The sequence below is a fragment of the Stenella coeruleoalba genome, assembly GCF_951394435.1.
Source record: "Stenella coeruleoalba genome assembly, chromosome: 19".
NCBI classification, from domain to species: domain Eukaryota; kingdom Metazoa; phylum Chordata; class Mammalia; order Artiodactyla; family Delphinidae; genus Stenella; species Stenella coeruleoalba.
The window spans coordinates 34,266,393-34,290,086 of NC_137165.1; the positions used below are offsets into that span (position 1 = coordinate 34,266,393).

General features: G+C 52.5%; 2 protein-coding genes across 4 annotated transcripts in view; one reads left to right on the top strand and one right to left on the bottom strand.

The window, feature by feature from the left end:
• Positions 1-2,494: 2,494 nt before the first annotated feature.
• Positions 2,495-10,914, top strand: ZNHIT3 (zinc finger HIT-type containing 3). The gene is made up of 5 exons (XM_079905433.1): positions 2,495-2,678; positions 2,778-2,809; positions 7,930-8,016; positions 9,008-9,091; positions 10,399-10,914. Exons 1-5 carry the CDS (start codon positions 2,593-2,595, stop codon positions 10,578-10,580), a joined length of 471 nt encoding a protein of 156 aa, XP_079761559.1. The 5' UTR covers positions 2,495-2,592; the 3' UTR covers positions 10,581-10,914.
• A 132-nt stretch (positions 10,915-11,046) lies between these two features.
• Positions 11,047-23,694, bottom strand: part of MYO19 (myosin XIX) — a 34,406-nt gene continuing 21,758 nt past the window's right edge. For 2 of the 3 annotated variants that reach the window (XM_079905414.1, XM_079905413.1), the window contains 11 exons: positions 22,978-23,099; positions 22,667-22,780; positions 22,243-22,419; positions 21,761-21,913; positions 20,720-20,827; positions 19,750-19,820; positions 18,032-18,135; positions 15,605-15,753; positions 15,353-15,482; positions 13,946-14,031; positions 11,397-12,726 (listed from right to left, as the gene is read on the bottom strand). In XM_079905414.1, the coding sequence (XP_079761540.1) occupies positions 12,292-12,726; positions 13,946-14,031; positions 15,353-15,482; positions 15,605-15,753; positions 18,032-18,135; positions 19,750-19,820; positions 20,720-20,827; positions 21,761-21,913; positions 22,243-22,419; positions 22,667-22,780; positions 22,978-23,099 (1,649 nt within the window). In that variant the 3' untranslated portion in view covers positions 11,397-12,291. Of the gene's footprint in view, positions 12,727-13,945; positions 14,032-15,352; positions 15,483-15,604; positions 15,754-18,031; positions 18,136-19,749; positions 19,821-20,719; positions 20,828-21,760; positions 21,914-22,242; positions 22,420-22,666; positions 22,781-22,977; positions 23,100-23,694 lie in introns of all 3 variants that reach the window. The other variant, XM_079905415.1, reaches the window with a different exon arrangement.

Sequence of the window (23,694 nt, forward strand, 5' to 3'; positions counted from 1 at the left end):
CGGTGCTCCAGTCCAGCTCAGGCTACGCCAGGGCCAATCTCGATCTGGAGCGCCCTCTGGCGGTGCTGAGTGCCGGGCCTGGGACTCCACGCGCGTCTCCAGTCTTTGGCGTTGGCGCCGGGCTCGGCCCGCCTGGAATTTGCTGGACGGCGTCTGCCAAGCAGCGGAGCTCTGGAAACCGTTCTGCCTCGATTATTACCTCGCCTCTCTCCAGGTCTGGCCCTGCTCCTCGGCTGACGCTGAGAAGGCGTGAGGCAGCCTTAGACAGCCGCTAGGAGGGCGTGATGGGGGACCAGGGAGAGCCAGACCACATCAGTGTGGACCTCTAGTTGCTGGGGCCCAGAGTCATACCCGTCTTTCTTCTCTGAACTAGCCATTGCCCATAGGAGCTGTACCCGGCGTCCTTCACTTCTTGGTGTTCCCCAACGTCATCACCATCAGAGATGAGCCACCTTCTTTCCTGGATATTGGAGCAGGAGGGGTACGTCTTTCCAGGGAAGCTGGAGGTCACCCAGAGTAGAGGAAGAGGTATTTTTACCGAATGCAATGTGCATGGGATGAATTCCAGGAATTTTCTTTTTGCTGGTGTCACCATCTCTGGACCCACAGGTAGGAGAGTCAGCATGGAATGGGTGTGGGTGGGCTCAGGTTGAGCCCCTGAAGATTGTGGAGACTCTCCATGGCCTCAGCCTCCAAACACAACTCACAGGAAAAGTCTGGGTGGGCAGTGGTGATGTACCTAGTAGGAGAATTTGTGCTGGTGCCAGACAGGGCATGAGGTTCAAATGTGACCTGGACAAGTCACTGACCTCTGGCCTTCCCTGTTAAGCATGGGCTCTCTGGAATACTTCTGGGTCAAACCAGCAGTGGTCACAACTGTTGAGGAATACAAGGAACGCTGCAGATTATTAGGTCAGTGTGGAAACGTTGGATTTTGGCCTGAGTTCTGTTTGGAGGCTGGAGGCAGGGGCAGCTGCAAGCTGGGGCAGGTAGGCAACCGGAGGGGCCGGTGCCACTTCAGCACTGAGGACTGGACAGCGCCCTCAGGACAGTCTGGCAAAGCCAAAGGAGTGATGGAGAGTCACTCAAGCCCAACCCCAGCATGGCTCACCGAGGCTGACAGTGAAACCCTTTTAGAGGGGCCTGAGGTCCAGCACCCTGGGCTCCAGGGACTTGGGGCCTGGAGCCCATGCTCATGGGGTAGGGACCAGGGCTCCAGGAGAGTTGCAGACTCTTCCTAGATATCCCATAAATAACCTTTTGTAGCACTTCAGATCACAAACCTTTTTACAGTCTCCTCTCTGATGTAAATAGCTCAGGAAGGTAGGCCTGAACATCCACTCTAATAGTTGTAGGGTAGACAATTGTCCAAGTCACACAGCCAGAGAGGGGTTGGAGCTAAGACTTGAATGACTGCTTTGGTTGTAGCAGATTCATCCCCACAGACTGTGACAGTGGTTCAGGGCTTTTATAATAGTGAGATCCTGAGGGCTGATGGACCAACACAAAGGGGAGGTTCTTGGGGTGAGGGTGACTTATGGCCCTAAGAGGGCACCCCACATGTGTGGGCTGGGAACCCTGGTTAGGCTGGACAATGCTCAGGGCTTTGAGGAGGAGCAGGGCTCCCAATAAAATGTGACTTTGTCTATTCCTAAAGCCTGAGGTGGCATTCAAGGCCCATCACAGTTCACCTTTCTGGACCAGGATCCCCACCTTTGGGCCAGAGGTGACTCATCTGTTCCCTGGCTAATCAATCCCACCCAGGGATTCTCCTTCCTGCCTTCACTCTAAGCCTTAAGGTCCCAGAGACCGTGCCTGCTAATCCCTGGGTGTCCCTAGCCCAGCATCTGGGCAGTGCGGGGCTCACAGTTGGAGCGCAATAAACATCTATCAGCGGCCAAGCCTCATCTTCCTTGCCTGTGCGAAAGATGGCTGGGAAGGGCACGTGTGTGTCATGTGATTTAACGGCCAGTGTGTGGACTTCTCATTTGCTAAAAAAATGAGGGGTTTCCCTGGTGGCGCAGTGGTTGAGAGTACGCCTGCCGATGCAGGGGACACAGGTTCGTGCCCCGGTCCGGGAAGATCCCACATGCCGCGGAGTGGCTGGGCCCGTGAGCCATGGCCGCTGAGCCTGCGCGTCCGGAGCCTGTGCTCCGCAAAGGGGGAAGCAAATGAGATCTGCGGGGAGAACCCAATGCCGGTGCAAGACTGAGAAAGTCCAAGCCAGAAGGTAAAGGACATTTAATCCCACGTATTCTTTTTACATACAGGGCAACAGAGCTGGAGAGTGACAATGACTTGCTGCAAGTCACAGGGCCGCGTAGGGACAGGGACAGGGCTACATAACAAGTTCTTCGAGGCCGTGACCTAATCAGAGAGACCCTCTGGTGGGGGTACTGGTTGCGCATCGAGTGCATCGACTTTCTACTTCTCAGGCCTGAAACAATGAGCTGGATCAATCCATTGCTTTTGACTGCCAATAAGTGCTGCGCGCTGATTGGTCCTGGTTAAGGAAACGGAAGAAAAGGTGTGCACGTGGGACCTGCGGCGAGAGGCCTGGGTGCCGGGACGGAGCGCGTCTTGGGAGAGACCATGGCGTCACTGAATTGCAGCACCGCTGTCTGCGTTATCTGTTTGGAGAAACCCAAATACCGCTGCCCCGCCTGCCGCGTGCCCTAGTGAGTGCCGGGGGTTGTGGGCTGCGGACGGGTGGCGGGGTGGCGAGAGGGTCCGCGCGGCCTTCGGGGCTGACGCGGCCTGTGGCTTTGTTTTTACAGCTGCTCGTTGACCTGCTTCCGGGAGCACAAAGGTAAGGTCCCCTCCTCGTGCACGGCAGCCCCCACGTCCCGTCGTTGTCCCCTGCTCCCTCCCGCCCTTGCAACGCCTGATACTGTAGGAGCTTCTCTTCCTGGGCGGGGTGGGAGGGCGGATACTTCTACCTGCGAATGTGTCTCCACATTTTGCACAATCAAAACCTTTTTTTCTGGGGCTTCCCTGGTGGCGCAGTGGTTGAGAGTCCGCCTGCCGATGCAGGGGACACGGGTTAGTGCCCTGGTCTGGGAGGATCCAACATGCCGCGGAGCGGCTGGGCCCGTGAGCCATGGCCGCTGAGCCTGCGCGTCCGGAGCCTGTGCTCCGCAGCGGGAGAGGCCACAACAGTGAGAGGCCCGCGTACCGCAAAAAAAACAAAAACAAAAAAAAACAACCTTTCTTCTGCTCTGCGTTTTCTTCTACGTACCATTCTCTCTCTCTCTCTCTCTCTTTTTTTTTTTTTTTTTTGCATGTGCTGCGTGGCATGTGGGATCCTAGTTCCCTGACCAGGGATGGAACCCCTACCCACTGCATTGGAAGCGCAAAGTCTTAACCACTGAACCGCCAGGGAAGTCCCCTATCCTCTTTTTCTTCTTTAAAAATAGTCGACCAGTTTTGCCGTAGAAGTCTCCCCTAGCTGTTCCTTCCTCTTAGTGTTCTGACGCAGCTCCGCATCATTTGCTGCGCTGGCTGAGGTTAACGACGTTTTCTTTCTTTTTTTTTTTTTTTTTTTTCGTTTTCTTTCTTTTACATAATATCTTGATAGAAACGTGGAGGTAGTTCAGTTTACAATAAGGAGCAAGGTCTTTGTCAAGCCTGCATTTTTTAAGTATCTTCAATCCGCGTCTCTTAGTCCTTAGGGACTCTTTCCCACGACCTCTCTCTCAGTGATTGTTCGGTTAAAGTTCCTCATTGGTGGTTTGCCTGTAGTTTCATCCCCTCCAGTCTCTGATTTACAGCTGTGTGTTTCAAGCATCACCCTCTCCACTCCCCGCCCCGCTTTTTTTCCTTAACCCTGATGTCTCTGGAGCATTTTCAAAAGAAACCTGTCAGCTCAAGATAGAAAAGAAGTAGAAATGCTTTGCTGAAACAGGGTTGGGGAGCTGGGTGTGGAACGCTTCCCTCTAGTCCTGCAGCCCTGTAAGGCCTCACCAAGACCCCCTAGGGCAATCTGGAGCTCTTAACTGTGAGACCTGGCAGCTGCTTGGGTAATTTTTCTGAAATGCAGATTTGAGCAATTCACTCCCTTCGTGAACACTCCAGTCTCTCTGGCAGTAGTGTTTTGTTTTTTTTTTAAGTGAAATATAGTTGATTTACAGTATTTCAGGTGTACAGCAAAGTGATTCAGTGATATATATATATATTTCTTTTTCAGTTTTTTTCCATTATGAGTTATTACAAGATAATGAATATAGTTCCCTATGCTATACAGTAGGTCTATATTTTTTTTTTATATATGTGTTTCTGTTAATCCCAAATTCCTAATTTATTCCTCCCCCACCCCTTACCCTTTGGTAACCATAAACTTGTTTTCTATGTCAGTCTGTTTCTGTTTTGTAAATAAATTCACTTGGATCATTTTTTTTAGATTCCACATATAAGAGGTATGATATTTGTCTTTCTCAGACCTACTTCACTCAGTACGATAATCTCTCGGTCCATCCATGTTGCTGCAGATGGCATTATTTCATTCTTTTTTTACTGGCTGAGTAGTATTCCATTGTGTATATATACCTCATATTCGTTATCCATTCATCCGTCTGTGGACATTTAGTTTGCTTCCATGTCTTGGCTATTGTAAATAGTGCTGCTATGAACATTGGGGTGTATGTATCTTTTTGAATTAAGAGTTTTCTCTGGATATATGTCCAGGAATGGGATTATTGGATCATATGGCAACTCTGTTTTTAGTTTTTTAAGGAACTTCCATACTGTTCACCGTAGTGGCTGTGCCAGTTTACATTCCCACCAACAGTGGTAGGAGGGTTCCCTTTTCTCCACACCATCTCCAGCATTTATTATTTGTAGACTTTTTTTTTTTTGGCTTACTGAATTATTTATTACAAGGCAAACACCACCCAGATGAAGAAAATAGAACTTTGCCATCCACTCTGGAACCCCTCCACATGACCTGTCCCGATCCAGTGCCCTCGCTTCCTATAAATAACCACTCTTCTGGGACTTCCCTGGCGGTCCAGTAGTTAAGACTTCGCCTTCCAATGCAGGGGGTGCACGTTCAATCCCTGGTCAGGGAGCTAAGATTCCACATGCCTCGGGGCCAAAAAACCAAAACATAAAACAGAAGCAATATTGTAACATATTCAATAAAGACTTTAAAAAATGGTTCACATCAAAAAAATAAAATCTTTAAAAAAAAAAAAGTAAGCACTGTCCTGACTTTTATAGTAATCACTTCTTTGCTTTTTTAGTTTTATTATGTAAATACGTGTCCTGAAAGCGTATCATTTAGTCTTGCCCATTAAAAAAAGGTGATATTTCTTTCTTTCTTTCTTTTTTTTTGTTGTTTTTGGGCCATGCTGCTCAGCTTGCAGGATCTCAGTTCCCTGACCAGGGATTGGGATTGAACCCTGGCCTAGCAGTGAAAGCGCCAAGTCTGAACCACTGGACCACCAGGGAATTCCCCAAAAATGTGATATTTCTTTTTTTTAAAAAATTTATTTTATTTATTTATTTTTGGCTGCATTGGGTCTTCGTTGCTGTGCGTGGGCTCCCTCTAGCTGCGGAGAGTGTGGGCTACTCTTAGTTGCGGTGCGTGGGCTTCTCATTGCAGTGGCTTTTCTTGTTGGGGAGAACGGGCTCTAGGCGCCCGGGCTTCGGTAGTTGCAGCACACAGGCTCAGTAGTTGTGGCACGCTGGCTCTAGAGCGCAGCCTTAGTAGTTGTGGAACACAGGCTTAGTTGCTCCGTGGCATGTGGGATCCTCCTGGACCAGGGCTCAAACCCATGTCCTGTACATTGGCAGGCAGATTCTTAACCACTGTGCCACCAGGGAAGTCCCTGATATTTCTTTTAAGTCTTTTAATCTGTAAATTCCTTCTCCATCCTTTTTTTTTTGTTTTTTTTTTCTTTACAATTTCTCTGTTGAAGAATTCAAGCCACTTGTACAGTTACCCACAGTCTGGGTTTTGCTGATTGCAAGCTCATGGTGCACTTAGGCATACTCCTCAATCCTCTGTTTCTTACAAATTGACAGATCAGAGACTGGATCAGAGCTCAGGGTCAGTCTCTCTGGCAAAACTACAGGTGGTCTTAGGCATGACTATAGAAGGTGCATAATGTCTGGTGGTCTTTATGTTTTTTTTATTGAAGTATAGTTGATTTACAACGTGTTAACTTCTGTACAGCAAAGTGATTCAGTTATACACATATATATATGTATATATAAAATTCTTTTTTCTTTACATTCTTTTCCATTATGGTTTATCACAGGATATTGAATATAGTTCCCTGTGCTATACAGTCGGGCCTTGTTGTTTATCCGTTCTATATATAATAGCTTACATGTGCTAACCCCAATCTCCCACTCCATCCCTCCCCCAACCCCATCCTCCTTGGTAACCACAAGTCTGATCTCTATGTCTGTGAGTCCGCTTCTGTTTTGCAGATAGGTTCATTTGTGCCATATTTTAGATTCCACATATAAGTGGTATCATATGGTATTTGTCTTTCTGACTTACTTAGTATGGTAATCTCTGGTTGCATTCATGTTGCTGCAAATGGAATAATTTCATTCTTTTTAGTGGCTGAGTAGTATTCCATTGTATATATATACCATACCTTCTTTATCCGTCTCGATGGACATTTAGGTTGTTTCCATGTCTTGGCTATTGTGAATAGTGCTGCTCTGAACATAGGGGTGTGTGTATCTTTCTGAATTATAGTTTTGTCTGGATATATGCCCAGGAGTGGGATTGCTGGATCATATGGTAATTCTATTTTTAGTTTTCTGAGGAACCTCCGTAGTGTTTTCCATAGTGACCGCACCAACTTACACTCCTACCAACAGTGTAGAAGGATTCCCTTTTCTCCACACCCTCTGCAGCATGTTATTTGTAGACGTTTTGATGATAGCCATTCTGACCAGTGAGAGGTGATACTTTGTTGTGGTTTTGGTTTGCGTTTCTCTAATAATTATCAATGTTGAGCATCTTCTCATGTGCCTGTTGGCCATCTGTATGTCCTCTTTGGAGGACTGTCTATTTAGGTCTTCTGGCGGTGGTTCTTAACCTGGGTATTGCTCTCCCTAGAGACGTGGTCACAGTGTTTTTGTTCTCACAGTAGCGGAGGCGATGGTGGTACTTCTGGTTATTCGTGTTGACTCACAAAAACCGCCTGGGGTGTGTGAAGTTATCCCACACCATTAAAGATCTTTCCAACCTGAGTACAGTAGCGCCCTCTCTGAGAGACACTGGTCTGGGGAAGACAGACAGACCTGTGTGTGGCATTCTTTTGCTCGGCTTCCTCCTCTTGTGCCCCGGCCACATGCCAGGCCTGCCCCGCCCATCAGCTACCAGTTGCTCACCCCCATCTCCCTGCATCTGCCTACTCTTTCAAGGGTCCGGTCCAGCCATGGACCTTTCCCTCTGCCCCACATGCTCTTTCCACCTGGCAGCACCTTCCCCTCTCATCTCCCCGCCCTCTCAGGTGACTCGGATCAGACTCTCCTTATCTTGTCCATATCTCTGTCATCTGTGCGACTAAACCCCTCCGAGGGCCTGATGGCTTTCATCTGTGTGTCCCCGGTGGCATGTGGTACATGCAAATTTGGTATCAGAAACTGCTGAGAACACAGTTTGATGCTGATTGAAGTCAGTGTGCTACTGAATCGTGGTGAAAGCCCTGTGCGATTTGGCCAGGCAGGGAGGTTGGAGACAAGGCCCTAGGGGTGCACGAGGCCTGCTTCCTCAGCCCTTTTGCGGGGCTCAGGCTTTTACTGGCCCTTCACTGGATCTCTCACTTCCTCTCCTTCATCCCCACCCCCACCTATGTCCCTTACCCCATACATATGCTTCCCCCTAGAGGCTGGCTTGGTGGTGGCGTGTGCAGCCTTGTCACTCAAGTGGAGGCGATGTGCACCTGAGATTTGTGTCTTTTTCAGAGCAGTGCAACCCTGAAACTCGTCCTGTCAAGAAAGAAATAAGATCGCATCTTACTGCAAAAACTAAAAAGCCTGTGGAAAACACAGGTGGGTTGGTTGACTCCAAACAAACAAACCTAGAGAAGGGTTTCAAATAGAATATGTTGAAAGGAGAGAGGAGAGGAGACTGGGCTGGGGCCAGGAGTCAAGTTCATTAGGGAGCAGCAGCTTCCTCAGCCCTGAGCACTGGGGCTGGGGGCACACGTCACCACGGGTGATGTTACAGAGCAGCCTGACGGTTCAAGAGAAGAAAGATGGGGGCAGGAGGCAGAGGGGGAGAAAGGCCATCACCATGGTTTGGGGGTGAGTGGTGGACACTGCTGGCGGGAGCCTCCTCCAGTCACGGCTTCGGGTCCCCCTCCCTGGGCCTGGCTGGGGCTGTAGGTTCACCTGAGCTGGGCCTAGGTGGGGTGCTGCCTTTGGTCTCGCTGCTGCTGGGGCCCTCACAGCTCACAGCGGGAGTGGGCTGTCATCCTCTTCATCCATCTAGCCTTTCTTTAATGCCTCCTGCGGGCGATGCACCATGCCAGGCTCTGGAAGCAGCCCCTCCCAGCACCACCAAAGAGGCATTGAACATTCACAGCCAGGGGATGGCCCATTTCTGCCCTTTGATAAACTGTTGTTGGGTTCAGAAATTTCTGCCCATGCTGAAAACACAGGGAAATCATGTCAGTGGGTTTTTACAGAGCATATAATTTTTTGGCCATGACAGGGCTGGAGCCGCCATGGTGAGGGGAGATGGGGTGGCAAGAACTGGAAAATAAGGCCCTAAAGCCCACAGACCACAGGGAAACACACAGAGTAAGCGTGTGAACACTAGGATGCATTTGTTACTCACCAGTTCTTTGCTTTCCTAAAAGGAGTGTTGGTTTAGTCACAAATTCCAGAGAAGAGGTTACTTTTCTCTGTACCCACTTGCATATCTCTGTTCCTGTTGCGTGTGTGCACATATATTTTTTATCCATTGGAGGAGTTATTAAAACCTGGCACCTAGGTTTCCTTTTCAGTCATAAGCAGTTGATTGTGTTATATTCCTCAGATGATGATGACGACTCTGTAGCTGATTTTCTCAATAGTGACGAGGAAGAGGACAGAGTTTCCTTGCAGAATTTAAAGAATTTAGGTAAGTCTGTGCTGTGCTTGTTTACTTCTTTGTTAACCATTGAGATACATTGGATTGTACAGAATGTGATTTTTTAAAATAAATTTATTTATTTTTCGTTGCATTGGGTCTTCGTTGCTGCACGCAGGCTTCCTCTGGTTGTGGCGAGCGCGGGCTTCTCTTCGTTGTGGTGCGCGGGCTTCTCATTGTGGTGGCTTCTCTTGTTGCTGAGCATGGGCTCTAGGCGCACGGGCTTCAGCAGTTGTGGCATGCAGGCTCAGTAGTTGTGGCTCATGGGCTCTAGAGCGCAGGCTCAGTAGTTGTGGCACACGGGCTTAGTTGCTCTGCGGCATGTGGGATCTTCCCAGACCAGGGCTCGAACCCGTGTCCCCTGCATTGGCAGGCGATTCTCAACCACTGCACCACCAGGGAAGCCCAATTCTGCTCCTCTTTCAAGGCTTGGTTCAAATTTCCTCAGCTAAACTTTTCTTGACCTTTGGTCTCTCTCAGAATTAGGTACTTTTTCAGCTTCCCATGGTGTGCTGTAATATACCACCCCCCACGTTTTGTCTCTCACACCAGTCAGGGGCCTCCGTTTATTCCTGATCCCAGTGCTCGCTTTACAGTCCAGTCATTCATGCAGACTGGGTCATCCCAGGATTTGATTTTTCAGAGGGACGCGGTGTTAATAATGCCCAGCATTTTTGTAGGACTGCATTTCTATTATGTGTATAATTAACTGGCCAGTGTAATTCCTAAAAGTGGTGTTATTTTCATTTTTCCCATTTCACAGAGGTGGTGCTTTGTAGCCAGTCCCATGGGAGTGATTAGTTAGACTGAGGTAGGAGCTGAGCTGGGTATATGTGTGGATGATTTTGTAAACTGTAAAGCACCGTACACGTTAGTGTCAGTTCACTGCTACTCATCCTGCTTTATGCTGGATCAAGCACACACTTAAACATCATTCAGAGATTTGGTGTAACTGTCCTTGTCGCTGAGAACCTTCATGCTTATGGAGAGAAAACATGCCCACATGCTGCTATTCTTTGTATCTGTGCTGGTAAAATGATGCCATTTCAGCTAAGAAAAAATTAAGTTAAAATATTTACAGAGATATAAAGAATAAAAATCTGATAGCGTTTAACTTGGAAATTTATCTGATACGCTGATCTCACCTTATGTGAAGTGCTGGGTTAATTTGTGGGTTTAAAGGGTAAGGGGATGCCACATCCTTGGTATTTATTACATTTGAAACATTTGGCTTTCAGCTATCTCTGCCTATTCCCACTTGAACTCAGCTTGGTTCTCTTTCCCTGTTCATTTTTAAGGGGAGTCTGCAGCGCTGAGAAGCTTACTGCTCAGTCCACACCTTAGACAGTTGATGGTCAACCTCGATCAGGCAGACGACAAGGCAAAGCTCATGCGAGCCTGCATGCAGGAGCCTTTGTTTTTGGAGTTTGCTGACTGCTGTTTAAGGATCGTGGAACCGTCCCCGAACGAGGATTCTTAAGGTGGATTATTGTGCTGCCTGCTCCTCCCAGGAGGCCAGCTCGTGTGGGGCCCTAGCAGGGGCGGCGCTTTCCGGACATTGACCGGCTGACCTCAGGTAGGTCCTGCACATCCTTATGTCCATTGCTGCAGGCTGGGGTGCACGCGGATGGAGGTACTCCAGGTGGCAAACCCAGGTGGCAAACCCTTTATGGAGAGAGAACTTGACATTCAGATGGTTGTTTTTAAATGTTTTATTTTCGGTACAATTAAGACATAAATGATATGGTTTTCACACCCATTTGAGTTAAAACTTGATCAGTGTTTCAAAATTAAAGTGTGGTGGTTCTGTGGTGCATTGCATTGCTTGTCATTCTTGATTCATAATCTAGTTGCTTGAAATTACATTAAACAACAAATATTTAAATAGTAAGCTTTGTTCCTTTTAAAGGAACTAAAAGGCAAAATTTCAGCCAAAATTTTAGAGCTCATTTCAAGCTGACTTTGCCTGTGGGGTTGGAGGAGGGGGTGCCTGCTGTCCAGCACCACCGAGTGGGTTCTGTGAAGGCCCTAAAGTTTCTTAATCCAGGTTTGGTAGCTACCAGCCCTGACACCTGTCAGGGCTGGAGGCGTAGATCGGCGCCCCGGGCCACTGGTGCAGCTGCCGCCCCGGCCTGGCCAGCAGGCTGGAGCCGCGGCTCCCGACGTGTGCTCCGAGTCGCTGTGGGAGTTGTTTGGCAGCTGTGTGTTGATTAGATGTCTTTGGCAAGGCAGCTGGCAGGAAAAGGCCGTGGAGAAACAAAGGCACCAGGGAGGGCCCAGCCAGGTGAGGATGGAATGTGAGGAGAGATCACACGTGGCCCAGCCTGTGTCTTTCCAGCAGGATCTGATTAAAGCCAGTAACACTGTTGGGCGAAGGTTCAGGGCAGATGTCAGCATAGCGCAGTGGAGACTTCCTGCAGTGAAACTTTATCGAACCCTGGGGAAAGAGATGCAGCTTAACCCCAGCTCCCAGAAGTGCCAGGGCTAAAGGTACCTGACAGAGTGAACGCTAGAAATGCAGGGAGGCAGGGACATGTAAGTAAGTACCCAAGTGAGAGTCACAGCAGTAGCACGATTGAGTTAGTCAATGTTGTTGTCTTCTCCTTATTCTAAAACAATGGCAAAGTCCAAAACAGTATTAAAATATAAAATTCCACATCCATTCAATGTGAGACAGATGAGGAAACACTAGGAGGGAGCTCCCGCATACTAGGAGTATGGCCTGTTACATTCTTAGGCCTGCTTAAAGATGGCAGATCAAAGAACTGCACTTCTGTTTACACTCTGGCTGGCCTGTGTGTTGTCATGGAGATTTTATCTAGATTAGGAAATTCAGTGTTTCCTTCCTTCTGCCTTGTCAGTGTCACCTAATCCTTGTAAAAGGTTGCTATTAGCCCTTTTCTGTGCTGGCTGGCTCTTTCCCCGGCTGCTCTTAATATAAATTCTTGGCCCACTGACTCACGTGCTTGTCATTTCCTCGGCTGGAATAGGATAAACCAAAGACTACAACTTGGGGAGAACAAGGTGCCGTCATCACAACCACAATTTTTTGGAAGTTGGGCTAATTTAAAGGCGATTCAGAGGAGACGCTAGATCATTTAGAGGCAGCTTTTAAAAAGTGAAAGGGCTCTGGAAAACCCCTCCTCGTAACAATGCGAGGGACGTGCAGGCTTCTGGTTTCCCCAGCAGGGTCAGGAGGCTCTTCTCGCAGCCTCGGTCCTGCTCCTGCTGTGACTCCCGGGCTCTGCCCCCTGCCCTCCACAGTGGGGCGTGAGGGATCTGGAGCTGTCCTGGCAGGACGGCCAGCCCGTCACACGGCTCACCTGAGGCAGCGCTCGGATGGACGTGACTCCAGCTTGTTCTTGTGCTGTCTGGACAGTGTAGCTGCTGGGGCTGCCCACGGGGAGCGGGAGGCAGGCGAAGACCACCAGCTTCCTCCGGAAGCCATGAGCACCCACGGCGGCGTTGGCCAGGACCAGTCCCAGGGGCCAGAAGCGGGTTACTGCCCCCAGGAGCCTGGTCTGTGCCTGGGGCAGTGGCGAGGAGCTCGGGGAACAGGTGACTTGAGACGAGCGTTGTTCTTCCACACCATCCAGTTCTTTAGAAGCCAGGAAGGCCATTCTAATCTTAAACAGAGAACACCACTTTATAGCTTTCTCTTAATGCAAAACAGAATCCAAAAGTCTCTTTAATAATTCAGCTTAACAAGGTGAACTGAAGGGCACCTGGTTTGATGTGGCACAACTTTATGGCCAAGGCAGCTGTGCTGAGGCCTTACATATGCTGCTTTAAAAAACTAACAGCCTTTGGGGTGTGCTCAGAGCAGGGAGTCTGAAGAAATGGCTCGTCTGTTTACAACACACCCGACAGGAATCAGGGTTCATTGTGACAAGGGGCACAAAACTTGTGGCCTTCCTATGAACAGATACCCAACACATATCCCCCCTTCACCTTCACGTGGCTGCTGGGCAGGATCAGTGGGACAGGCCTCAGTACTGGAAGGAAAGCTACAGTATTCAGTGGGGGAGTTTGCCACCTGGAGCCTGTCCGGTCCACGTGTGGCTGGGCCATGAGTGGTGTTATAGGCATAAAGACTTTGAACCCCTCTCTTCAAGGAAAAAAGAAAAATAGATTCCGTGTATATGCCATTCTGGAAAAGGCAAAACAATGGAGACAATAAAAAGATCAGTGGTTGCCAGGAGTCTGCGGGGGAGGGAAGATGAATACATAGAATACAGAAGTTTTTATGAGCAGTGAAAATACTGTGTATGACACTATAATGATTTTATGTCGTCATACTATTGTCCAAACCCACCATAGAACGTGCAACACTATTCACTTCATAAAGCGAACCCTAAGATGAACTAGGGACTTTGGTGATTATGATGTCAGTGCAGTTCAGCCTTAGTTTAAAAAAAAAGTCTTAAAAAGAATTAACACTCAGGGTAGACTTTTTGGCAAAACCTTTGTTTCACTTTTATATATGTATACACATTATATATGTGTCTGTTGGACTGTAATGTAAAATGTGCTTTTTAGAATAAAAAAGTTTGCTGGTTACTGTAGTTATACTGGCAAATAAAAGCACAAATTAAAAATAATAGCCTTATTGAGATCTAATTGAAATACCATAAGATTCATGCTTTTAAAGCGTACAGTTCCATGTTTTTTAGCATATTCCCAAAGTTGTTTGTGCCACTCTACCATGTCATAACCGTCCTGCAGTGTAGGCGGTGTGCCCACTTCACTCATGAGGACACAAGGCCGCCCGCTTTGCAGTGGCGGGGCCAGCACTCCAGCCTGGGTCCATCATTGCCCACCCTGACTTCTCGGGTCAGTACTCACTCTCCACTCCTGCCACGCGCGTTTGATGACCGTAGCAGCTGCGTGCAGCCTCTGGATGTGCTTCCGAGTCAACCAGGAACGAACAGCTGAGGGGTTTGTCCAGAAACAGGAAATAAGAGTAAATGTTCGTCAGAGCTCTCGGTAACCAGGCTGCAGCAACACCAGAGCAGCTGTAAACGTTTGAATGAATGGCCACCTGTGCCACCGCATGAGGTGAGGGACTGAGTCAACACGTGAAGCAGACCTGGCTCTGCAAACCACAGCTCAGACTGCCCAGACTTGGAGATAGATACCTACACATCAAACGGGCAGCTGCCACGGGGTCACCTCCCACGTCGGGCTCAGTCTGAGGTAATGCCCAGGGAACAAGAGGGGTCTGAATTGTCTGCATCTTTCACCTGTATTTTTGGAAACCCTTAATTGAATTTGCTTGCGTGCGTTATGAATCCACAAACGATGCCAGCATACGCCCATGCACTGGTGAAGGTAATAACTACTGGATGGGGAGCTGATCATGGGGCAATTTTCATTTTCTTCTTTTGAAATTTCAGCATTTTCTGATTCTTTTTGGTACAATCATATTCAGAAAATGGGCTATTCGACTAAATACTAACACATTTGGATTCTGAAAAACTATAAAGTTTAAAGATGCATAAAAGTCACCTATTATCTCACCAACCCAGATAGTTCTACAGTATTTCCTTATTTTTTTTTCAGGCCTGTACACACAAACGCACCTTATGAAGGTGGCATCACCTTGATGTGTAGTTCAGCATTCAGATTTGAACATCATGTTGGAAATGTTTTCCCGGTAAATTAAAAATATTCTTCAAAAACACTTCTTAGCTAGATAAGGATCGTCCATAATGTAGCCATGACTCCACCACTGTCAGGTATTTGGATTGTTTCTAGTATTTTTGTTTTTCAGAATGAGGCTGCTGTGTCATGGTTCATACATTGCTTCCTTAATCAGATCTTCTCAGTTTTTACCTTCTCCTTAATTAAACTCAACACGCCCGGGAGCCCAGGTAATGATAAGAGTTGTCATAAAGGGAAAAAAAGGCGGCATAAACAGCTATCTAGGACTAGGAAAGGGGAATTAAAGGCAACTTTTGAGCCTCTACTACCTACAAAGCACCCTTAGTTGTGGTGTGGCCTGGTATGCACTGACTGGAGATGCTCTGGGTGAACTGGACAGGGAATTCGAATCCCAGCGCACCACAGAGACATGCAGTTAACCTCTTGGGGCTGGGACACAGTCAGCTTTGGTCTGTGGGGACTCTAGGAGCAGCATTTCGAAAGAACAGGTATCACGTGGGCTGTGTGCAGCTGCAGACAGTGGCCGTACCTGGGCCCACCTGCTGGCCAGGAGTGATGACTGCCAGCCCAGGGCCCCACCTCTCCTACCTGCCTGGATGAGCACGGCGGCCCGCCTCTGCCTCTCCTGCTTGCGGCCCCAGTGTCGCCTCCAGCCACCCTGGATGCTGCGGGCACACTGCTCCAGCACCTGGGCACGCCCACGTTCCAGAAGCTCCAGCTGGGAGAAAGGGCATCCACTGAGGTCCTCAGCCTCTCCTCCCCCTGCCCTCAGGAGGGCCCAGACCCTGTCCTGCTAAGGACAGCATGTGGCTGGCCACTCCTCATCCCAAGCCAGCTTACCGTGGAGTCAGTCATGAACACCTTGGTCCTGCCACAGTGCACTGGGGCCGGCATGGCCTCAGCTGGTGCCTGAGCCAGGGCTGGCAGAGTGTGGAGGATGTCCTGGAGGAGGGCTTGCAGCGTGGCCTGCTCGGAGTGTGGAGACCATTCTGGGGGATGGAGACAGAGGTCCCATAAGTGCTTCATTGTCTGCACACTTCTGTGGCCTTAAGAAACTGGCCTGGTCTCCCTGACATTCCACAGGATTCTTTCCTGCTGTGAAGCCTCTAACCATTTCTACCTCCTGCCTTTCGGGAGGAGGCCAGAGGTGGCCTCCCACTGTCCCTCAGGTCCCTGGCTGTTCTGAGGAATCTCCAAATCCCACTTGAGGCTGTGCCCTGGACTGGCCTGCAGCCTCCATTCCTGTGGGTCCCTTTGGGCAGGGTGGCAGAGGGCACCGGGTGCCTTGACTCCCACGTGGACTCCCAGGCTGCTTAGCCAGCATCTGTTTCTACGGCCCCAAACATGCTGAGGGCCAAACAGGGCAGCCGGGCCACTCCCTCTGCCCCTGAGCCCTCCCGCCACTGATGGGAAAAGGGGGAACAAATCCCAGTCCCATGGAGGCCCACCGGGTCCCCCTGCCTGCCCTCCCACACCTGGCAGGGCCGGCTCCTGTAGAGGGAGGATTTACCTGAGGGTCTGACCACCTTTAGCTGCCCAGTGCCTCTCTGGAGGCGGCCAAAGGAAACGCCGCAGACGAGAAACAGCAGCAAAATCAACCAGGGGCTTTGGGCAAGAGACAGAACAGAAGAGCACACCATGGAGAAAGGGGGCGGGAGAGGCGGGGAGAAAGGATGAAAGGAAAGTGACAAGATCGTGCCCAAGAGAGGGAAATACAAAGCAGTACTGTGCCTGGGCTCTGCTGGCCCCGGGTGTGTGTGTGTGTCCTTGGCCTCTTTTCCCTCCGCGTGGTGTGTGTGCATGTCCTGTCCTTGGCCTCTTCTCCCTCCTTGTGTGTGCGCGTGTGTCCTGTCCTTGGCCTCTTATCCCTTCGTGTCTGTGTGTGTGCATGTGTGTCTCCTGTTCTTGGCCTCTTCTCCCTCTGTGTGTGTGCGCGTGTGTGTCCTGTCCTTGGCCTCTTATCCCTTCGTGTCTGTGTGTGTGCATGTGTGTGTCTCCTGTTCTTGGCCTCTTCTCCCTCCGTGTGTGTGTGCAAGTGTGTGTCTCCTGTCCTTGGCCTCTACTCCCTCTGTGTGTGTGTGAGTGTGTGTGTCCTGTCCTTGGCCTCTTCTTTCTCCGTGTGTGCGTGTGCGTGTGTCCTGTCCTTGGCCTCTATCCCTTCGTGTCTGTGTGTGTGTCCTGTCCTTGGCGTCTTCTCCCTCCGTGTGTGTGTGTGCGTGTGTCTCCTGTCCTTGGCCTCTTCTCCCTCCTTGGCCTCTTCTCCCTCCGTGTGTGTGTGTGCAAGTGTGTGTCTCCTGTCCTTGGCCTCTTCTCCGTGTGTGTGTATGCCCGTGTGCATGTCCTGTCCTTGGCCTCTTCTCCCTCCGTGTGTGTATGCGCGTGTGTGTGTCCTGTCCTTGGCCTCTTCTCCCTCCGTGTGTGTATGCGCGTGTGTGTGTCCTGTCCTTGGCCTCTTCTCCCTCCACCTGTGCCCAGGCCTTCTCACCACCTCACACAGCCTCAGTGAGGCCACATGCACCAACCCCAGCAGACCAGGCCTTTCCCCTGAGGTGGGAGCTGGCCGCTACCTTGCAGATGTCTCCACTGGCTGGGAAGGGCTTGGCAGCCTCCCCAGACCTCTCTTCCCCACTGGCCGGGCGTAGCTAATTCTCTCCTCTCCTCTCCCTCTACATCGAATCACACGCTTGCCAAGTCTGGCCAATTTCTTCCCAACATTTCCCGGCTGTGCCCAAATCTCTAGCCTATCTCCCCTCTGGCCAACCACGGGGCGCCCCACGGTGGCCTCCAGAAAGCATGAGGCTGACGCCACTCCCTTCATCCCCCGAAGTGCCTCCCATCTGCCTGGAGGAGAAAGTCCAGCTTCTGCGAGTGGGCCTGCCTGTCCCCCAGCCTCACCAACTACTGTTCTTGCCCTTATGAGCCAGCAACACTGAACAGCCTGGAGCTCCTCATACACACAGTGCTGTCCCTGCCTGTGGAATGCCCCTCACCTGGCTAATCCCATCTAGCCTCAGACACCACCTCCTTCAGGAAGCCTTCCCGATTCATACCTCTCTAGCACCACCCACAGCATTCTGTTCCTAACTCTGTGTCTTCACTTTCCCCATTGTTTGTCTTCTTTTAGTTTGTTTCCCCCACTGAGCCAAGAGCCACGAGGGCAGGGCTGTGTTTTATTCATCTCTGAAGCCCCAGCCCCTCACCCTGAGATGGCCCAGGTAAGTGCTCAGGAAACTGGGTGAACAAGTGACTGGCAAATGGGCGCCTCACCTGAGCGCCCTTCATCTGGAGGTGGGCCATGGGGGCTGGGGGCTGCGCCAGGACGGAGCCTTCTCAGTAACTCATACCGCTTCAGGAAGTTCCGGTGAGAGACCCTGGAAGCCAAAGCAGGCGGAAGGAGAGAGGAAGTGACTTTGGCCGTGAGCCAGGAGTCACTGTTTCACCTGTTCAGCCACCAGCGAGGTGCTGCCCTGACTGTGCCCACTGAGCGGATGGCATTACTAGGCCCCTTGGCGGGAAGCCGGTGGAGACCAGTGCATGCTGGGCCTCCTGCTCCTGCAGCCTTGGTCCTACCCACATGGAGCCTTGCTCTTTTAGGAGGGGATCTGCAGCCTGCCCCCTCCCAAAGGGGCTCGCCAGCCTCTCCCCAGACACCTGGGTCACTCCTGCCGTGCACAGGGGCTCAGCACATCTCCCCTCTGACGCCACGGCCCACTCCACTGCCGCCCGGGGTCTCGGCTCCCCGTCACGGCAGCGCTTCCCTACACATCAGTACTTCCTCCTCCTGAGTCTGGCTTCTGTCCCCAAAACTGCACCAGCGTGGCCACCAACTCCAGGGGTCAGTGCTCTGACCAGCCTCTCAGCAGCAGGTGCCCAGCTGACCCCTCTCCCTTGTAGAGCTTGCTTTCAGCCTCCAGGACACCCACGGTCCTGGCTTCCTCCTTCACCCCAACCCCCTCCAAGTTGTTGCTGGTTTCTCGTCATCCACCCTCTCTAAACGTGAGCGTTCCTAAGGGAATGGCCTCAGACCTCCCTCTCCCCCTGTGATCTCCTTGCTCACGGTGTTAAAAGTCACGGAGGACAGACCCTCACATGCCCCTCCATTTCAAACCGGACTCTCGCCTGCCCTCTCCCCCAGACCATCCTGTGTCCCGATTCATCCACTTGCCTCAGACGGAAGCCTGGAAGTCGCTTCTGCAGCCTGGAAGTCGACTGCTCCCCTGCCCCGTACCCCACGGTCTATCCATTCACAGTCCCATTTCTATGGCAAGCCACACTCCACTTTTACCCACTTCTCTCCATTTTTCACTGGGCCACCATCACACCTGTTCTACCTGTAACAGCCGCCCGCTCATCTACCTCCTCTCCTGACCCTAGGGCAGCCTCCACACAGCAGCCACGGAACACGAACGAGCGCGCAGCGCGCCCTGCTTACAACGCCCAGCGGCTCCCACAGCCCTCAGGAAGACAGCAGTCTTCACGTGGCCTAGAGCCTCACTGCTTCCCCCCGTCTGTTGTGTGTGCTCCGGTCACTTTAGCATCTCTCAGGTCCTAACCTGGGAGCTTTGGGGTTGCTGTTCCCAGGGTCTCGAATACTCTCCCCTCCTCCAAGTCTTCCCAGGCTGGCCCCTTGGCTTTGCTTCCCTAGGCCTGAGCTGCTCAGAGGGCCCCTCCCTGAGCAGTCCTGACCCCTTCCCCATTTGTCCACCTAATGGCACATTTTGTTCCTTTCCACAGCGATGTACATCCCAAGAGGGCAAGACTCACCTTTCTTATTCACTGATACACACCAGACAACGTGCCTCCACAAAACAGGCCACAGAAGGTGAGCGCAGCCCTAGAGCTCCAGGCCGACTTCTGTGGACCTGCCTCTTTCTCTTCATCTCCACATCCTGCTCTGGGCTGGTCAGGCTCTCGTCTGACCTGCGCCCTGAGCTCCACCCTGGCATTGGCCCTGCCCCCTGCACTGGATGGACCGGCCCACTCACCGGATAGGGAAGCCGGCGGCACTGATGTGGATGGTCTCCACGAGGCCACAGGCCTCCAGCTGGCTCAGGACCTGCAGGGTTAGGGAGACAGGGCTGCAGCATGGGGCCAGCAGGCCCCAAATGCCACCCTTCCTGTGGCCCTGCTGGTGTGGATCTGTGGGCTCTCCTGATGGGCAGTCTTTGGGGCAGTGAGAAATCAAGGGACCTTGAGAAAATCTCCCTGTTAGAAAGGGTCCTGGTGACCCCAGGTCCCCTTATCTGAAGCCTGGCTTCTGGTACAACTGAGGCCAATGCTAGTCCTGGCTGTCTCACCGCTGCCGTCTTTGCCTCTCAATGCAGCCCAATCCAGTTTCACTTTTTTATTTATTTTACATTCTGCAGTCAATAGAGTGAGTCCCAGCTAAGAGGCAGGGGAGGTTATACTGTGAAGATGCTTCCGGGACCCAACCAAGGTCTTTACCACAGAGCAGTGGTCCTGACTATGAACCCTAAGGTCGTATCTGCCAGTCGACTGTGGGACACTCTCCAGCATCGTCCAGCTCTCATATCTCTACCACATCCCTCCAAAGGGCAAAGGGCAGCTGCTGGCCACAGAGTGCTTTTGTGCAAATTTTAGAAACTATCCTTCCCTCAGAAAGAGTGCACTGTGTCTGGTCTGTAAGGTGACACAGACTTTCAGCTGATCACAAAAGACACCCATTCCTCTGGGCAGCCTCAGTCTCTTGTCAGGGCACATGGCTTGGTGAGCAGAGAGCAAGATGCACTGTAGCCCCTACTTGCTGCCTGTGGTTGGTTGGGCCACCGTGCAGTACACAGACCACACAACTGTACATGACTGTCCTGCCAGAGCTGGAGAGAGAAGCCCTCCCTAATGTCACTCCATTTGGAGCAGACGTCCTGCCCCTTACCCCTCCAGGGTCTTGGCCGAATGGGACCCTCCACAAAGCAGCTCTGGCCCACTGTGAATTACCTCCTCCTGGTGGAACATCTGCGCCTGGCCCTGGCTGTTGGGCTTGATGCAGCGAATGTAGTGGGGCGTGGTGCTATGCAAGACCTGCAGAAGCTGCTCCAGGGAGGCCTGCAGAGGGGAGAGACCGTGGGTCAGGCTGCTGGGGTAGCACCGGCTGGGCCCTGGTTAGTCACACCTCCAAGCAGCCCTCCCAGCCCCGAGAGCTGGATCCTCACACGCCCTGAATGAGTCCTGGCGGCTCTCACTGGGTGTGCCCAGAGCACACTCCTCACCTCCGCCTCCAGGGACCCTTCTTGACCTGTGGCCCTCCCCACCGGGTTGGTCTCCCTGCATCTGGTCTCAGCCGCCCCCGACCAGAGCAACCTTTCCAGGAGAGAAGCATCTCAGAACCCCCTGCCATTTGTTCGGGCGACTACGCGCGTCCTGTGTGCTGGAAGCCTTGCCAGGGCTACGACGTGGCCGTCTGCCGTCATCTCACAGCTCGGGGCCTAACGGGCCTTGCAGACGTGGGCTGGGCTCTCTCAGTGGTGTGTCTGAGGCTGGGCAGGAAAGGGCTAACCAAACCTGGGCTCCCCTGGTTGCCTCCCATGGGAGGTGATGAGAAGGCTGCGGTTGGAAGGAGGACGAGGAATAAACTAAGAGAAGGGGCATGGAGGGCGGGAGCGAGGGTGGAGCCAAACGTGCAAGGGCGGAGTGACGGCAGGAGGGGACCCGTCTGCTCTGGACAGAGTTTGAGCAGGAAGCTAGGGAACTGGGAGTGGGCCAGTCACAGAGGTTCAGGTAACTACTGCTCTTCCACGATCACCCTATCAGCAGTGGGCGAAAGGCCGCACTGCCACCCACGCGCCCCTAGCCTTCCTGTCACGTCAACTACACACACAGTCCCTCTGTCAGTTTCCGGTCTCTGTCTTCCGTGGACCAGGACCACGGCTACCTGACTCCTCAGTGCTCCCAGCACACAGCACTGATCCTGGGAGGTGCTTGGTAAGCACTGGAGATTGATGAGTGAACCAAGCACGTCGCATCAGCACTCGGACCCACCTTGAACTTGGACACCACGGTCAACACAGGGGCCCTGCTCTGGCCAGAGGGCTCCTCCTGGGACTTCTCTTCAGGGTCAGCAGGAAACAGCACTTTGAGCAGGGGGTCCTGGGATTGCTGCAGGAGCCTGGTCAGCTCCGGGGGGATGGGGTCCTATGGGGAAAGGACAAGGGTGAGAGCAGGCGTGGTGCTGCCCACGGGCTGCCAGCCCTGCTCACCCAGGCCCCAGAAGAAGGGCAGGGCCTGAGCCCAAGAGATTCAGAGCTGGTCTACTGGGTGCCTAGAAGCCAGGAAATGCAGCCATTTCTGGGCAGGTTGTGCCTGATGAGCAGAGACCTCGGAGAGGAGGGCCCGAGAGGCGACCCTGGAAGCGGGAGGACGTTCAGGAGGGGAGGACGCACGATAGAAGCTTCCACACACATGCAACAATGACTCAGCATCTCGTTTCACGCAGGGGCCACAAGCAACGGCCCAGCCCTCACCTTGTTCTTCTCCACCAGGCCCGCGGTGTGGTACCGCACAGACCCCGCATAATGCACCACGATGAAGCTGGGCTCCCGGCTGAGCTTGTCGTGGCCCAGGCAGGGGCTGCCTGCCAGCGCGCTCTCAATGCGTGTCTGGAGCTGGGCTGCACTGCTTGGCCGATTAAGGCGGCATTCCTGTGTGGGCCGGGACGGGACAGGTGGGCAGCCACAAGGTGAGAGGGGCTCACAACCCTCACAGTCCCCACCCCGTGGGCCCATGGGAGCATCGCAGTGACCCTGAAAAGGAGGGGTTATAGGGCTAGCAAACCCATTATGCAGATGGAGAGAAAGAGGCACACAGAGAGCACACAGATGGTCTTCAAGGTCCCAGAGAAGCCCAAAGCCCCACTCGGGTGTTCTGCACACTAGCTGACCCCCCGACCTCGTTTATGAGGGAGCAGATGCTGACGGGGCTCCCCTCGATGAGATCCAAACAGGTCTGGTTGTCCTGGTAGCTGACAGTCGACCACTCCAGGCCCTCAGCTGTGTACTCCTCCTGGGGGCAGAGGTGGGAGTGGGGTGGCAGAAGGCAACTGTGGTCTGAGGTCCAGCTGGCCATCCCACGGCTGGCCTCAGCACCACAGCCGGTTCCAGAGCGGTGTGAAAGGAGGAACCGAAGACGCCTGGTCAGATCCAGGGATGGCGCTGGGGGCCAGGGAGAAAGAGAGAACGCAGGACCACCCCACCCCTCACCTGCTGGGCCCTGAGGTAGTGAGCCACGAAGTGCTGCTGCAGCTTCTCGTTGGCGTAGTTGATGCACAGCTGTTCCAGACTGTTGGTGGGGAACGACTCAAACCCGTACACGTCCAGCAGGCCTGGCAGGAAGGGGAGACCCCGTGGGGCCAGTGCAGGAGGCGGCGGGGCCCGCAGGACGACAGGAGCCCAGGGTAAAGCCTCATGCTTGGCAGCCCAGAGCTGAGGTGGGGCGAGCACGGTACCCAGCGGTGAGCAGAGCACCTCCCACCCCAGCGTGGTTCCCAGGGCAGCCTGCTGTCCCCTCAGAGCTCAGAGCAGGAAGAGGCCCGATGAGGTGTCAGGGAACCAGGTCCTGGGGAACGCTGTGTGTCCAACCCGGTTTGGACGGCCTGAGTCTCACGCGCTCAGTTGGTGCCTAGAATTCCATTCTGTGAGCAAACTTCGCCGACGCTTCTGAGCTTTACTTCCTCCCCTAGCAGGTTCCAATGACGTTACCATGTCCCCCATGTCCCTTCTAATCTAGCTCCTTCACCGTCCCCCACTACTCTCCTGAGACCGGAGCTGGGTCTCCGGGGAGAGGAGGGGCCCTCGTGGCCCGGCCGCCAGCTGAGCCTGCCTGGAGGGCTAGGGACGGTCAGATGCGGGCACCAGAGAGCAGAGACCTCGCCCACACACTGGTGGAGGGTGAGGAGATGGGTGCAGAGGAGGGAAAGG